This window comes from Alligator mississippiensis, chromosome 12 (genome assembly GCF_030867095.1).
Source record: "Alligator mississippiensis isolate rAllMis1 chromosome 12, rAllMis1, whole genome shotgun sequence".
In the NCBI taxonomy this organism is placed as follows: domain Eukaryota; kingdom Metazoa; phylum Chordata; order Crocodylia; family Alligatoridae; genus Alligator; species Alligator mississippiensis.
This window is the reverse complement of record NC_081835.1, coordinates 11,870,366-11,887,736: the sequence shown is the minus strand read 5'-3', so window position 1 is coordinate 11,887,736 and position 17,371 is coordinate 11,870,366. Positions and strand designations below refer to the sequence as shown.

Below are 17,371 nucleotides of genomic sequence, written 5' to 3'. Positions count from 1 at the left end.
AGAAAAAAGAAAAAAAACCCAACACAAAACAGGTTAGCGTTTCAAAAGTACGAAGCCTGGAAAAAACATGACTCCACCAAAGCCCTATTTGTTTTCACTTTGCACAGAAACACGGTATCAACTGCAGTAAAGTTTATGACTTGTTCTGAAGTTTATTGGATTGTTCCTTATTTCAGAGAATTGCCAGTTTCCTAGATGTGGCTCCCAGGTAAAGGACCAATGCTAAATAGGTTTTTTGACTAAAGGAGGGGGGCGTTTTTTTTACTTATTTATTTATTTTGGAAGCAGCACCATGAAAGTGAGTTTAGAAAGCAAGTTTTCCCAAGGAATTTCTGGAAAAAGAGGAAAAAGTTGCGTTTCCCTGTACCATACTTTGTAAATGTAGGAGAGCTGATAGATAAACTGAAATGAGTGAAAGTCGTATGCATTAGCAAGGATTAGATTATTTTGTCTGCACCTATTCTTGGCTTCCCGTTCGAGTTGCTGTCATTGGCTCACCTCTACTAGATGTGTGTCCATCTTAAATCTTCCCTCCATTTGAGCACGCTATGTTATGGCAGCCGCAGGTGTGCTGCACTGACTGGCTATTAGTGATGTGTAAACTGCTGTGAAAAATGCCACATGACCCCGTTGCAATCTAGCTAAAGAGTTTAGCCAAGATGTCATAACGCAACCTCACGTCAAGCCGGTAGCAGAACCATGTCTCCCCTGCCACAGTATCTCAGATCAAACCCAACTACCCTTCTAACAATTTCACGCTCTCTACTTCAGAGCCAAGGAAAATTTTCCTCCCAGAAATTCATCTGAAGAGAATTAAATAGAACCACGAATATTAAACCTCTTATTTAAAGAGCTTGCATAAAGCACCAAAAACGTCCTAATTTTAATAATCTTTGCAGTCAGTATTAGGAAGCACAGACCAGAGGCAAAGGGATTCATTTTCTGAATCCCTTCTGAAATGGTCATGGACCAGCTAGTATGAAAAGGAGAGCCACTTTGAGAAGCTGAATTAAAAGTAATTTAACCTGCATCAAGTTAAAATTCCTTGGGATTTAACTCTTTCAGGTTTGCTGCCTCACGCTCTGCAGAAGGCTGTAGTTATTGCAATTTGCAGAAAACACCTGTGCATAGGAAAGGCTTGCAAGTATCCGCCTACCAGGAAGGAAAAAGTGCATGTGTACAAATGAGGTGGTGCAATGAAAAGAAATGAGCTCACGAACTCGAAGGAAAAGACTAAAAAGCACAACTCATGGACTAAATAAGAGGGTGAATAATTAAACAAATACAAAGACCCAGAGCTTTACATTGACCAATCTCTCTCTTCTCACTAAGCCCCAAGTAACCAGTTGCCTCCTTAGCTTGTATTCTAGGTATCAGAACCAAAATTTAAAAGGGGGGGGGGGGGGGGGAGAAAGAGAGGAAGTGTTATGTGAAGACTTCATTCAAAACTGAGCTGAAGCGCACATAAAAGGCAACCGTGTTGAAAAGCTGAATGAGAAGGAATGGCATAAGGTGTTGTGTAATCATTTAAATGAGCTGGACCAATGTTTTAGTGCCTTATGCTCTCCATATCCTGTTTCCCAATCTGGCTTGAGTAGTACTTGTAACTGGTTTCAAATATATTTGCATGAAACCAGTTTCAGTACAAACACTACTTGCCACACACCTTTGGGGTTTGGTGCTGGCTGTCTGTCCCGTGGATCATCCCACCCTGGTTTTGGAAAGCTTGCTGGGGTCTTTAAAGAATCTACATTGTCTTTGGGAGGCATGCTATGGACTCAGTCCTTGATCAAAGGGGGAAATAAATGCTTTCACGTTTCTGCAAGTTAGTGCAAAAGATGAACCTATTCAGACCAACGTCCTTCAGTATCAGCTGAAGTGGGGGCTAACCTTTCTGTTTGTCTCAGAGAAAATGCTTACCCCTATCTGGGTCAAAGCAGCAAAACCTATGCTTAAGACGTGAAGAACAAGTCTAGAAGTTCAGATGCTGCTCTGAATATCACTCTGAAGAGCTGCACAACAGAGGCAAGCAGGAGGGTTTCCTGAAGTGGTATCACAATAGTAGCCAGTACCAGAAGTACAATTTTAATGAAAGACTCCTTTGCTGCATTAAAAATGCTTCCTCTCTCTCTCCCTCCTGCATGTGGTTCGCTATTAGCTCACAGCATGAATTATGAATCTTTCATGTCTTGCCTGGAGATCGTCTTGAGGACAATTCAAATATTTCAGTTGGAAACCTCGAGTTAAGTTAAGTTCCACCACAAAGAAAACAGAAGGCTTTTTAGATGACTGCATAGCTGACCATTTTCCTAAAACATGTTTTGGGTTACTAGCTCTCACAGACCAACATGCTTCTTGTCAAGTCCTACCTCATTTTGGGAAACAGCTCACACAAGACACTGAAGCTGTCAAAAATACTAAAACATGGTTAAACTGAAATGGTCATCTACCCCATCTACTATTTAGACATGTCAAAAATAATTCAGTAGAGACAAAAAGCTTCGAACTGTATCTGATCTTTGCCCAACTTCCATGCTTTGAGTAATAGGATTACAATTTATTTTTGTGCATTTAAAAAAAAGTATATTTTAAAAAAAAAAATTATCCAGGTATTAAATTTTCATCATTTCTTTATGGCTCAGGACCCTTTCCTTGGGACTCCTGGGTGCTGCACATATCTGTCATCACCAGGTCATTTTAGCAGGTGAATACAATGTTGACCAAGAGCTAACACTCTCAAAGGAAGGCCCTTGTTATCTCATTGTTTAAAGGTCCGGGAGCTGTCTGGCACTCCAAACAAGTTTTGATAGGTAGCAATGGCACACCTTACACTGCAAACATTTCCACTGCTTATACAATTCGCCACAGTAAGCAATTTGTAGGATACTTTGGACCATTCGGAGCTAGTGCACTAAAGTGCAGTCTAGTTGATTAGTCAACATTTGCCAACACACACTGCAGCCATTCCCTGCATTTAAATAGGAAGCAATTGCTTATCTGACACTGCCAAAGAACCACAGTTGGCAAATGCTATTTTGGGGGGCTTTTTTGGTCGTTTGTTTTAAACTGTGGCTACTTTGCCTCAGCCTAAGGTGGAAGTGCATGTGCGTTTCAGCCAAATCACGCAGGAATACCTGTGTAAACTTTCAATATCTCAAGACGGAAAAGAAAAGAGAAAGAAATTCTAGTCTTGCATGAAAAAAAAACAAACAGTAAAGTGACAAGATAATGCTATAGTGCAAAAGAACAGGATATTCCAACCTATTAGGAGGATCAGCATTACACTGGGGAAACATTTACTGTGAAGTCAAGACCTGACTTAAAATGTTGTGGTTCTAATCTTTTGCACTCCAATGTTAATATGTTTCCAACCTACCTCTCAGCTTCTTTTGCCAGTTCATTTCATTGAAGAGGTCTTCTGATTTCATAAAGAAATCGTTGATCTTACTGCCTTGTTCATCCCTCTCTGTCGTGTAGTATATCCTCAGCTTAGATTCCTTTGTGAGGAATTCACATATACTGGGCACAGGGAAGACTATTTGCTCCATTGTACGATCCAGCCTGACAATCTAGACAATAGAGATGGCAGAGGGTTGTTCTGCATTGTTTGAAAATAATGGAAGAATTCGAAAGCCAGACACTTTTTAAAATGAACCCAAATTCAGTTGTTTGAGATTTTCATTGTAGAAGACGTGGCTTATATTAGAAGACTGTTACAATAATTTGCCACTTGAAATTAGTTCCAAGTCTTATTCAAAAGAAATATTCTGGTTGTAGCCTGGCGTTCCTAGCTGCAATTTTCAAAGGCCCTAATAGTTAGGTACCCAGTCTTCACATTTCAGTGGGATTTGGCTGTATAAAAGTTAGGAACCTTTGAAAATTAGCATTCATATCACAAGAGAATGCATGCATAGGAAAACAAAACAAAACCAACACCAAAATCAAAATACTGTTCATAAAGTAACTGGTGTTAATAGGAGTCTCCCAATGTTCCCCAGAAAGCACTTTTTTTACTTCCTTAAAACACCCTGTCCACCTTGAAGGAGCCTCCATTGCTTTTCTCGTTACCTCAATCTGTGCTGTGTGCTTGGCATAAAACTCCAGAGCCTCATCACCTTCGACTTGACCTCCAGGCTTCAGCATGTTTTGTAGTTCCTTGTTATGACGAGCCAACTAAAAGACAGGAATGCAAACGGAATGGGAGACACCAGGGACCACATTCGACGTCACCTATGTGGTATGGAGAGAACCCCTGTTCCAGCCAACTCGAGTCCCTGAATACAAGATGCACAGCTCCTCCTCCCTACTCTTCTGTACCTCAGCCTAAAAGATCAGATGATAACACATTACAAAAGTAGTTTCACTGATGGATTTCAGGGACTTTAAAAGCGTGGAGAATCATTGCCATTGGGTACCACTTCAACACCCAATAGGTGGGAGGAGCATATGGAACTAAACTTCCTCTTAACAACTTGTTTTTGACCAAAACTCAGAAACGGCATCCATTCGGCTGCTAACAGAAGGCCCAAGTTGGCAGGTGGCTTGTCACACTTCAATTAGGCATAATCTCTCTCTTGGCTGGGAGCAAGTCCAGGTTGAGGGCTACATATCCCTGCTGTATTCCTTTCACACTAGGTGTCCATCATGCTGTGCCTGACTTGGAAAAGGTCCTTTAAGTACTCTGATATAACCTGCCTCGCATACCTATTTCATCTCTCAGAACGTATGCAGTGCTTAGGTAGGAACTGAAGAAGTAGCTAAAAGTAAGGATGGTAGAAGAATTGAGTGACAACAGATATACAAAGCCACTAACTATCCTGGCAGCTGATAGGGCTCCCAGTCACAGGGGCACACCTTGCCCAGGATGAAACCCTGAGCTCTGGGGATTCGAGTTCCTGCGATTCCCAAGGCTCAAGGGTGTATGAAGTGCCCGGCCCACATGGGGCTCCTAGCTCTGGCTGACTCTTGCACGCAGCTGAGGCCAAGAGCCCCACAACCAACAGGGCTCCTGGCCCCAGCCGCGTGTGGCTCCTGTGGCTCCGGGTCTCCCAGCTGTGGGATCCTGCTTCTTGCCAGTGCAGTGGGGAGGGGGGCCGGTATCAGGTGATCGGACCCTCCCTGCATCAACAATAAGGCGCGATTGGATCCAAGGTGCGACTGTGTGGATCATGCATTAGATTCAATCATGCCTTTACCCGCGTGTGTAGAGAGGGCCCAAGTGGTACGAGTACAACAGGATTAATGAATATATTTGATTAGCTTCAGTGGAGAGGATGGGAACAGAGCAGAACTGGAAGGCACCCAAGCAGATGCTAATCTGCATAACGCTTTTAAAGAATGGACAACTTCAACAACTTGTCTCATAGTGTCAAAGGATCCCATGGCAGCGGCTGTGGACATTAATAGTGAGAACAGAATTCTGCTGCCTGATTTAAATGGCACGGTAGCAACGTGTACTCCTTTGGGAAAAGAAAATAAGCATCGACTGGAGCTGACAAATAAGCTGTACCATCTCAGTGCCTGCAAGATTTTGAAACGTGTCTTTGGCAGCTTCATCAGTAAGAACGGAGAGACTGCCAATTTCCCCCTTACAAAAGGCCAAAAATTCTCCTCTTGTCATCCCTGCAGAGAATTTCTTTTCTTTCCTTTTAAATCTGTTAGGGTAAACTTTAAAAATTTGGGTCAACTCCCAACGGGAGGTCGGTGGCTACAGAAAGGAGAGAAGCATGTTTAGTGAATCCCACTATACAGCTCTAGAAGAATGCTGCTATAAAAAAGAAAAGTCCCAGAGTTGAATAAATTAGAAAAAAAAGCAACCCTTGGTTTAAAAATGAATATTCGTTACTATCCTTCCAACTTTTCAAAAGAAGACAAATAATTCATTGCTGTAAGCACAGTTATACCTGATGAGCAAGTATGTAAATATTGTGTCCCACATTCCTAGGAGATGCTGCAAGATCTTCACCGTTCTCACCATCCTCAAATTCTACTTCACCTTGCATATAGGCCTTCTTTATCACTTCCACCTAGGGAGAAACATATGGGCAGCTGGCAATGGACAGCTCCAACTTTATGATGACATTTTGCCAAAATGCACACAATCAAAATTCCCATAAGGGTCAACAGGAGCTTCTCACGCACCTCCAAAAGCACACTTTGACACCCAACCAAGTGACAGAACAACGTGCAAAAAGGGAGAGCTGAACCTAGCTGAATATCCTTACACCATTCTCATTTAAGGGAACCTCACTAAGGGAATGTCACATTTATTTCACTTCAGATAACACAATTCTCAACAGTACAAGTTACAGCAATTTTTTTTACAGCTGCCTTCTGCTGTCATATTTTGTCGACATCAGATCCATTTGACTGACTGGAAGCTGAGCTTAAGTAAAGGCTGAAACACTATCCTCACCTCACCCTGTTGTTCCTGGATAATAGAGCGCTCGTGGTACGTTGCATCACGCACTGATCTTTGGCCCCTGCCGTAGCTATTCACAATGGGACAAATTGACAGAGTTTCAGCTGTACTTTGGATTTCCTGGCTTATGCTTTTGTCCGTTAACATATTAACAGGCCCGAGAGGTTGCTGAAGTTAATGGTATTATAAAAGCTACTCAGAAATATTCCGATTCTTCATCAGTATCTTGCTCAAATGTTTAAATGACAGATTCTTATGCTTCCTTTGCTTTATTGTATACTCGAAGCCACTCTGCTTTGCTTCCTTAACCGTTCCTAGAAGCTAAGTGGGCCTGTGGCCAATAGTTATTATGCCCATTCAATCAAATCCTGAAAAGCTTTTTCAATGACCTTGTGGTCTGTCATGTAGATCACTTACTGCTGACCTATGACACCAGCACTAGAGTTTACTCTGTAAGCGGTAGTCACCCATCTACCACCACCATGGCTTCCTGCTAAGTTGTCAACCTAATTAAAGGCAGGCTGCTGTTTGGAAATAACAAGTGGCACTTACCAGTTCTTTTGGTCTCATGTTATAGAGTATTCTTTCCGCATTTTCACTGTCATGCCTGCTCTCCATGATTGCCAACAGGAGTTTTGAGGCATTGTTCTGGTTGAAGGAAAGCAAAAAAAATATGCCAATCACTGTGTGGTTCCAGGAGCTTAGCATACACAGCCCTAACTCAGTCTCCACTGGCTAGCTGGGTTTTAGTCGCATAGCAAGACCCACACAGCTACAGTTTGGACCAATTCAGAATACTACAGCACTTCTACAGGTTCATCTGACCTGAAGCATGCCTTGCTTTCACTCGTCGTCATAGGCGATTTGCCAAAACATATGGTAACAGCCTAAATCCTTTTCAGTTTACTTCTCCAAGCCTGTTACCTATCAAGTCGTGTCAAACAAACTCAGTGCAGCTCCTGACCTCATCTGCCTAAAATTAGGACTGCAGTTGATTTCTTTTAAAAGCTTCTCTAGTATTACTGGGAGTTTAGTGCTCACAAGAAGCAAGTTCAACCTTACACAAAATTGATTAAGTCTAAACAAAGAAACAAAACGAACAAATGAACAGGACAACCAGACCGAAGACACAGATCTGCTTCATTGCTTTTAACTGAAAATTACTTTGAGATCTGCCTATGCCAAGTAAGAGGGAGGAAATGGGAAAATACCACAAGGCACCAGACTACTATAATATGAACAATTAGGACTGAAATCCATCATGGCTGACATTTAAAAACCAATAAAGGTATTTAATTTGGAAGAATGATGTTAATTGAGTCTAAGAGTCTTTTAAGACTTTTTTTTTTTTTTTAATTTATTTAGCATACGAAAAGCCACGGTACACATAATAGCAGGATGAATCTGCATGGAAAACAAAAATAAATGCAATGTTATGAGAAGAGGCCACAAGAAAGATAGGACATGGCGCTTAAACACAAGATGAAATCTATTTACCTGGTTATCATAACTGCTTTACGGCATCTTAATTACACACTTTGACCCAGTATGGAGGGCTAACTAATTTCAAAATTAAGACTGAAGTGCCTGTGAACAATGCTGAATAAGTCTTGCTAACCAGACTTAAAATACAGGTACAGCGTGAGCAAAGTATCAAGAAGCCAAATACAGCATGGGAAATTTTACGTTCAATATTTCTAGGAAAGTTATTCTAAGAGAGTATTAATACAGTATTTTCATCACTGTTACACCAATTCATCAGTAAATGGATTAGCCCAAAAGATGAAATTAAGTGATTCAAACGTTTCAATTTTATTTTTGCAGTGCATCATCCAAGGCATAAGACGTCTTAATTAAGAGCTACAAAGCTTTTTCAATCAGCTGTCAGACAGACTCTCACAATTTAGTTGTTTTGAGACAGTCGGGACTATTTTGCCGTATAATAAGTCATCCAGTTTCAACTATCAGCTAGTTTCATCTTACTGAAGATGTACATCTCTGTGTAAAATGTCCACTTGCCTTCAGTTCTAACACCAAGTCCATCCTCTTTTTTCCCAGGGGGTTGATATCATTGAGAATCAGTGCTGTGATGATGTCAATGCCATTGGACTCATGAGTAGCAATGCAGTTCTGCACAAAGAAAATAACCTTTGTGATAAAACAGCTCAGATAAAACTATTGTAAAAGGCCGCTTGATTTGCCGCTCCTACCTAGAAAGTCATTTTTGCTGGTATTACCTCTCAAGTTTGACAGACGAGTGGAATGTTCTAATCAGTCTGGTAATTAAGCGTCACAGATTTAAAAAGCGTGTTTCAAATTTGGCTGCCATCAAGTTGCATCATGACATACCCAAAAAACCGGGCTGCGGAAAGCCTCAAAGCACTGCAATTGATAAGCTAGTTGTGTTCATGCCAAATGTGTTCAGCCAATATATTGCTCAACACCACAGTCTGTCTCAAGTTATAGAAGGGTTATTTTTTAACCCACAGGTGACAGGTTCTTTCTAAATAGCTGTATGTTTCCATAATTTCTATGCTTGCGCTTGAATTTTGTGCATTTGAGTCACGCAAATTTATTAGGGGGGGAAGAATTGTTTGCTGGATTCAGTACCCTCGTTTCAGATCTACCTCTGATGCACCTTGATTCAGAGGTAATTATTTCAGCTAATCTGTAGTCTGTACTGCAGAGATGCATGTTGCATGACATCTCCACACAAGCTTCTCGAGGGCTCTTATTTCACTGCATTGTTCAGTTGTCCCCAGTACATTTTGTTTAGATTTACTGTAAATTACATTTGAGCAAACAAAAAAATATATAGCAAATTATTAGTTTGAATGACAGTCTTCCAGCTAATTGTGGACAATTCAGCTGCTATTTTTAATGGCATCTTTCATATGTTAATGAGAACAGAATAAACAGCATCACAAGAGAGACTGAACAAAAGCATATTCATTAAACTACCCCCTGCTACCCTCTTAGCACAGCTACAATTATCTGTCATCGTAGGCTATATTAGTTTAATAGCACTCGGCGCACAGATTTGGGGAGGGGGGGAGGGAAGGGCGATTCAAAAAACCTCTATTCCTTTCCTGGGTGATTTCAGATGGCATGTCAACACCCCAGTGATCATTCCTCAGTGTGCAGACAAGACGATTCAGTCAGATTTACAGTGTCAAAGGATTTTTGTAATTGTAAATACAGATCTCATTTGTTAAACACTTTGCATCCACAGCTGGACAACTAGGAAGGCATAATGCGACAGCCAGCACTGAAAGCACTGTCTGTAACACGTACTTAACAAGCACTGCTTGTTTACTGCGTATCACAGAGCTGCGAGTGTGCTGGGACATCTTTTTGCCTTGCCTTGCTTTTCAACTTACAAGCAGCCCTTCATTTAGCGTAGATTATTCCAGATATTCAGCTCTTGGCCTATTCACTGCATGTTCAGATGAGACGAGACATGGAGGAAGGGGCCTGGTTGCTATTGTACATAGACTTAAAAAATGGCTGTGCTACCCAAGATGTTATCCACCTGGTCAAGTGGACTAGCCCAGCTATGCAATATGGCTAACAATCACTATTGTGCATGTCATCTGCTCTGTGCCCACTAGCCTGAACTGCTGAAATATATTCTAAGAAGCTAGTCCTCAAACAGCTTTTACACCCATTGTTTAAGGAGATAGAGGCTATCTACCAGGCTATCTTTCCTCTTCCTTCATCCCAAATTATCTAAATCCGGAAGTGGGATGGGCAACATTTGGTCTTAAGTCAATAACAGCTTCCTTACGAACACAGAATTGTAGACCGAGGTTTGGAAGGGACCCCACGAGGTCTTCCAGTTCAACCCAAAGTGCAGGGGGGCTGGACATGATGATCTTTAAAGGTCCCTTCTCTAACAACTATGAAATTATGAAACCTACTGCTCAAAAGCAGGACCATCCTCCAACTAGATCATCCAAGCCAAGGCTTTGTCTAGCTAGGTCTTAAAAGCCTCCAAGGATGGAGAGTCCACCACCTTTCTGAGTAGTCTCTTCCAGTGCTTTACTATCCTCCTAGTGAGAGATTTTCCCAATATCTAACCTAAACTTCCTCTGCTGCAACTTGACCCCATTGCTCCCTGTTCCGTCATGTGCCACCACTGAGAACAGCCCAGCTCCATCCTCTTTCGAACCACCCTGCAGATAGCTGAAGGCTGCTATCCAGTTCCCCCTGCCCCTGCTCCTCTCTTCCACAGACTAAATAAGCCCAGTTCAGCTCAGCTTCTTCTCAGCAGTCACCCCTCATTTCTGGACAGGGCTCATAAGCCATATAAGGGGTACTGTTCCCACTCAGCTTGTGCAGGACCAAATGCCTGCTGGGACAGGAGGCTGGAAGTGAGGTGAGTGGGCCACGAGGGGGGTGGCCAGGACGTGGGGTGGGTCAGTGACTGCAGAGACTCCTTGAGAGGGGGCATGAAATGCAGAGCATCTCAGCCCCAGGTGGACTGCAAGGGCTCCGGCATCCCTCATAGGCCATGGGGAGTGAAGGAAGCAGGAGGGAGAGCAGCCAGAGGCACCTGGGTGGCGGACGGGGGCAGGGGCTGGTGCCAGCAGTAACCCCCAGTGGTGCAGGGGCCAACTCAGCACTGCGCGAGGCCAGTAGCCAGGGGGAGAGCTTACCCCCTCCCAGCCAGAACGGCATGGCTGGATTTGAAGGGGGGGAGACCCCAGACTCAACTGGCCACTACACCTGGCCCAGCCTAGCCATGCTTCTCTTGCAGCTTCTCCTGCTGCTTACTGCAGCGGCCTGGCATAAAGCTTGCTTATGGCTTTGCTAACCATCTGTAACATGAGCTTTTAAAGCATCATACCTTCTTTGACTTGTGTACAAGAGTTATTCTCTGCTTTCAGTGTTAAAACACCTTTCCCAGTAAGACTCAAGACAGGCCTGATTATTTCTGATGCCTTCACAGAGGAAAACATCAACTCGGATCAGGCAAGCAGCACGAACGGCATTGCAAGGCAACACCCGATGGGTTTAATGGATCGGAAGGCCCAAGCAGAGCAGAACATACCCCGCATGCATATGGCGCGTGGGTCGATCCTTCTACGGCCATATTACCTGGTTTTCATGGCAGGGCCCCTGACAGTACTCAGTCAAACTTTCCAGGGTCTGGTTGATCAGTGCTACGTTCTTCTCATTTATATACAGACCAAGAAGTCCAAGTCCTCCCGTTGTGCTTCCACAGATGCAGTCCAGAAACTGTAGCGTCTCACATACCAGGTTGTAGTTCGTTTTGTTGTTTTGACAGCGCAGGAAATTCTGTAGTTAAGTGTCAAGGGAAAACAAACACACTCACATACATACATAGAAACCGATCTTTGGAGCGTAACCTTTTACTAGGTTCAGTGGGTCCGAGATTACACTTTACAGCGTCACGCTAATAAATTCTACTTGGCTGCATGACCCACCAGGAAAAGGTGTATAATTTTAAAGGAAAAAAAACCTGATGCTTTGGATACAATTAAAAATTCTTCAAGCACCTCCTTTGAAGGCTCTGCCCTCTCTCTTTCTGTCCCTCACCTATGGCAAGTTGGTTTTAAAGCTGAACAAAAAAGGCAACATGCGGTACATGATATATCTATCTGTTAACACATTAAAAAGGAAGGCAGAGTATATGACCTTGCGTATTCTGTGTGTCACATGAGTTGTAATAAATCTGGTGTCCACCTTTCTTGCCTACCAGCTTCATTGCTCTCTTTAGGACCCAGAAAATCAAGACCTTTCACTGGAGCAGGAAAGCAATTCTTTGGTTTGGGGTTGCACGGCATCACCTTAGGTGCCGTGACAAAGAGGCATCTGACTGCAGTTCTTGGAGAAAGGGAGAGCCATCTTCACAACCCGATTCTCTCAATTTAATTTCTTCCTACGTAAATAATGCAATTATTGCTTTAAGCTGTTGGTTAGGAACCAACAGCGTGGGTTATAACAGACTTCCTCTTATGTATTCCAAGTGGGAAAAAACTTTTATTCAAGAGGGCAGATTACTGAAAAATAAAATTTCCCAATGACTCAGATACTGTGTCAGTGGCACTGTGTAGAGAAAATTTATTTTACTAGAAGTTTCAGTGCAATTCCTATCTCACTCGCTATTAGTAGATTACAAAAAACACTTGGCTTGGAAGGGGGAAGAAAAGGTCTGAGAGGAGCAGAACATAAAGGACTTTGGACCTGACAAGGTCTCTTGTCTACAAGCTTGCAGGCATGCTGTGAACTGATCGCCTCTAGTGGTTATGTCAGACTAATGACTTTAAAAAAACGAAGAGACTGAGATATTGTCAGATTCAATTGAAGGCCCGACTGAAAAAAAAAGGAAAACGCTGTCTATGAATGCAGATTAAAGGTGACAATGATTCAGCGCATTTCAACTGCTTGCTCATTTAATACCTTGACTTTGGATTAATTTGTCAGGCAATGTAAAAAAGATTGAGACGGTTGAGACTACAAAGATCAGAGCTTCCCAAAAAAAAAAGCTCCAAAACAAATGCTTCCACTGGCAGGGAATCCTCTCTGAGAGAAAAAGGGATTTAAACTATTCCTATTGTAAAAGCCGGACTGATAATAGCATTAGAATGTCTCTGTAGGATTTTAAACCCAAAGTCAGCAAAAGCAACGGGAAACATGGGGAGAAAGAGAAACAACAAATGACTACACAGGCTGAAGACGAAAGAATGGAAAAGAAAAAAATTGAATGCCCTCCTGACAAAAGCGCTCAATTCAAGAAGCCTTCAAAGGCTCAGGGTTAAACCCTCTAGCACAAAAGGCAATCAAAACAGTACAATAAAAAAGTGGGGAACGACTCTTAGGTTACTGAAGACGTTGGATAGTAACTGTCATACAGCAAAGAGGAGGCTGGGCAGAGGCCAAACTATGCAGTTTTGTAAGAGTTACAAGATTAGACTGAATATTTAGAAAACCAGGTAAAAAAAAGATTAATTGTTCTTTTGTGCAAAAAGCCACACACTTCACATATCCTATACAGATACACACACACACACACACACACACACACACACACACACACAGAGGAAAGGGTCCCGAGGAAACTTTATCTACCATTCTCTCCTTTGCAATGTGGAAAATGAGAGCTGGATAATGATTATATGATTGCATTGAACATGATTATGTTCTGCAACTTTTCAATAAAGAACCCATGTTAAAAAGTGGGAAGGATGGTTTAATACAGACCATTCAGGAAGTCAGAGAAAGTTGCGTTTTCAAATTCAAATATATACCAACATGCCAGGATTTCTCCATGGCTGAGCCAGCTTCGTATTAAGATCAAGATATAGGTCTCGTTCCTGAGCCAAAGATGATTCTAGATTCATTACAGTCAGTGCAACAGTCAAAAGTTACTCCAACTTTGCTTATAAAGGTAGAGCCCTCATCCAGAGCCAAGTGATTTAATTAAAAAACAAAACAAAAACAACAAAAAAAAAGCACACACCCACTCACCTTCTGGTCTAAATGGGGCTCTGCAGTTTTGCAACTATCCCAATGAACCGAGTGCACAAAAAGAAATGGAAAAGAATACCTAGGCACGCAGCTCCTTTGGACATTGGGCAATAAGACAACCCTGAATGACTAACACTTGAGGAGAAAGTCTTATTACTCTTTAAAAACAGAATGTTTCAAATGACAAGGAATAAAGCTTCCCCCTAATGGGAGCGCGTACGAGGAACATGAATTATCAACTGTCTGAAGCACGTGTGCATTTTATTTATGAAAATGGAAGTAGGCTGATAAGATTAAGCTGCAACAGGGCTCCACATACTTTGAGAACTCCCTGTAACTTGGAAGATAGACACTTCTATAAAGCCTTATACAGTGACGACTTGCAGCGTCTTGATTTGTACAAGCCACCTAGTTTTTAAAGACTGATACAAATGTTTGGCAGAAACCTGCTGGATGTATATCTGCAAGTGCCTTAACCCACTGTTCCTCACTAACTTGCAATTCAAATATGATTTAGGGTAAAACGGAAGATATGTGAAGTTCTTGATACTCCAGCTGGCAACAACAAGAGGGGTAGGTTACAGCCAGTTTGCTGCAAGCACTTTATTTATGACAGTTCTTAAGACTAGACTAATATTAGGCAACCCATCAGAATCATGATGCATCAAGTAACAATAGGAATATATATATATATATATATATATATATATATATATATATATATATATATATATATATATAAAAATTGTTTCTCCCACCTCTAATTTCATCTCCTTTCGCACAGCAGAAAGCAAATACCTGCTGCTCATGGAATTAGTTGTTCAGGGAAAAAGTGCTGCAGTCCAAAGTTTCTGCATTGGCCTACACTCAATCTCACTTCCATAATCTTCAGTGATTGGCCAAGCACTATAGTGCAACAGGGATTCTGTGTGTGTGGCCTGAAATACCACCATTAAATCGGCATCCTACTCATCCCCGACATCGATCAAGTCATGAAAATTCTTCAGCAAAACGGAGATCAAGCAGGTTCAGAAAACAAGGAAACCCCTGGTCTAAGTACCTGCCGTAACTATAAAGCGCTAATGGATAGCATGCTCACAGCACAGAAATATTAACGTCCAGATCTGATTTCAGACATTGTCAGTAGCAGGGCATTCAAGTTCAATGGTACTGATCTGCCAGGTCTGAAAAGCGCTCAGGCAGGGTCTCAGTTCTGGCACAGAGAAAACAATATGCAATCAAGGCAATTATTCTTCCTTGATGAAGACATTTAGTATATTCTACCGTCTCTTCACCCCCCCCCCCCAAGTTCCTCACTTATGTTTAATTCTAATCCAGAAGTGGCAGTAATGCTGAACAAGAGTCAAGTTAATTACAGTCCATTTATAAGCAAGGATCTTATCTCCCTATGGAGGCACACACTAGATAAGATCACTAATGCACACAGTTTCGGAGCCACTCCAGCAAATTACTCAAGCACATGCTCAACTTTAAGCACAGGAATAGCTCCGTGGAAGTCGATGAGATATTAGTCACATGGTGAAGGTTAAGCCCATTCTGAAGTACCCAAGAGGATTTGGATCTTGATGAAGATCATGACTTGATCGATGTCAGGGATAAGTAGGATGCCAATTTGATGGTGGTACATACGCATCTTCCTCATACGCTTCCTTTCTCCCCTCTCATAAGTGACCAATAAACCTGGAACGGGAATCACTTTCCTTCATAAAATGACCTAGTTTAAAATTTTATATGAAGAAATGTCCATTTTTTCAACTTAATTTCTGTCATGCTAGGGAATGGTGAACACTTGGATTGGGACGACAGACAGACAGACAGACAGACTTAAGGGAAGACATTGGGCAGTATGCTCCTCCACACCCCTTTGCCAAGCAATCCACAGAGCACTCTTCAATGAAATGTGTGCCCATATCTGCTAAACCAAAGAAATCAGCTGACTATTTAAAATGTGTACTGAAGCAGAAAGGTGGATATGGTCACAATCACTTCACAGAATATGCACATCCACCCAGGTTACCTGTAGATCCCGATTGTGGTTTTCACAGAGCAGCTGTAAGAAACGGAGGATGGGTTGCATTATTGTAATGACTGCACTCATCTCCAGCTCATCTCTGTTCTTGTCTGCTGCAGACTGTGCTCCATCCCCAGGTGAAAAGTGGTCATCAGGATCGGCTTCCCTCCTGTACGTATTATAAGCTTTTCGTGTAGCAGTGGAGGCCTCAAGCAACTGATCCCGGACTTCCTCTGTGATTTGGGTCATAGGTTCCCGCACTACAATACAGGATAACAGATATGCAATAAAAGATCTTCCACCTGGTAATCTGAAGACAAGGACCAAGAAAAAGCTAATCACAACTCTCCCCTTAAAATTTCACACATCGGCCAGCTATTCACCATCATTGTACCCCTTCTGGTAAGTGTTTAGTGTGATGTGAAAGGCTATCGTGTCACTTCACACTCTTGAGGAAGCCATTGTAAAGTGTTTCATCTTAAATGTTAATCTGTTAGGCAACAGATCACAGGCAGCCAACACCATTAGGAGTTTAGTAAAAGCCCCGGTATCTCAGAAGATCTCCCTCCAGTCATTGTTAGACCAGCACTGACCATGACCTACAGTCCAAGGGCATTACTACCAAATCAGATTTAGGCAGCTTGTCAGGCTAGACATGGTGGAGAAGTCTCGTCTCAGAAATGCTTTTTCATTGTTTCAATAGTACAATCTCACAAATGGATGAAGAGGGGATGCTGCTCTGGAAATCCCAAGTCAGGGCACACCACTGATATCTTAACTTTTGTTCTGCGGGATCAGAGACCAGAGTATTACTGCATCAATTGAAATGAGCTGAACAAATACAGTGCTTTACCCTCGCGTCACGTTAGAACAGAAAGAATTTGAGATTGACCTCTTTTCCTGACTGGCACATCTCTGTCAGTGTCCTCATCTTTCTTTTTATTTCCCAAGTCACTCGTGTTGACTGTGACGGTAGCCTTGATTTCTTGCTGAGCCACTTTCATGCGGTCGTAGAAAACCTTAAAAAATTTTTCCGATTTCTTATCTTCTGTGAGCCGGCAGAAGAACGAATGCTATTAAAACAAATGGAACAATTCTAAATTGTCACGCAGAGGCTTGAGCAGAGAGATTATTTCACCTTCCTCTACGTCTGATGCATTATATACTCAAAGACTGAAAATGCAGTTAGCTTTCACTAGAGACAGGACTCTAGAGAAATGAAGACTAAATCCTCTTTGTCAAAGAGTCCAAACAAATGTCTCAGTTACATTAGCTTAGTTACAAATATTTCCAAATATGCTTATTGCTTTTCCAAAGCAGCTCTTGTTAACAGTCACATTGAGCCTCCTACATTATATAGATGGCATATTTCCCTCAACTGCCAGGTATGCACAAGGGAATAATTTATTTTCTATAATTTGGAG

At 42.0% G+C, this 17,371-nt stretch overlaps 1 protein-coding gene across 3 annotated transcripts in view; it reads right to left on the bottom strand.

The window, feature by feature from the left end:
• The window catches only part of ITPR1 (inositol 1,4,5-trisphosphate receptor type 1), a 219,001-nt gene that overhangs the window by 37,986 nt on the left and 163,644 nt on the right, over positions 1–17,371 (bottom strand). For all 3 annotated transcript variants that reach the window (XM_059715848.1, XM_059715849.1, XM_059715850.1), the window contains 8 exons: positions 16,840–17,020; positions 15,954–16,207; positions 11,522–11,722; positions 8,441–8,551; positions 6,974–7,069; positions 5,904–6,026; positions 4,069–4,173; positions 3,377–3,569 (listed from right to left, as the gene is read on the bottom strand). In XM_059715848.1, coding sequence (XP_059571831.1) covers positions 3,377–3,569; positions 4,069–4,173; positions 5,904–6,026; positions 6,974–7,069; positions 8,441–8,551; positions 11,522–11,722; positions 15,954–16,207; positions 16,840–17,020 — 1,264 coding nt within the window. The remainder of the gene's footprint in view (positions 1–3,376; positions 3,570–4,068; positions 4,174–5,903; positions 6,027–6,973; positions 7,070–8,440; positions 8,552–11,521; positions 11,723–15,953; positions 16,208–16,839; positions 17,021–17,371) is intronic.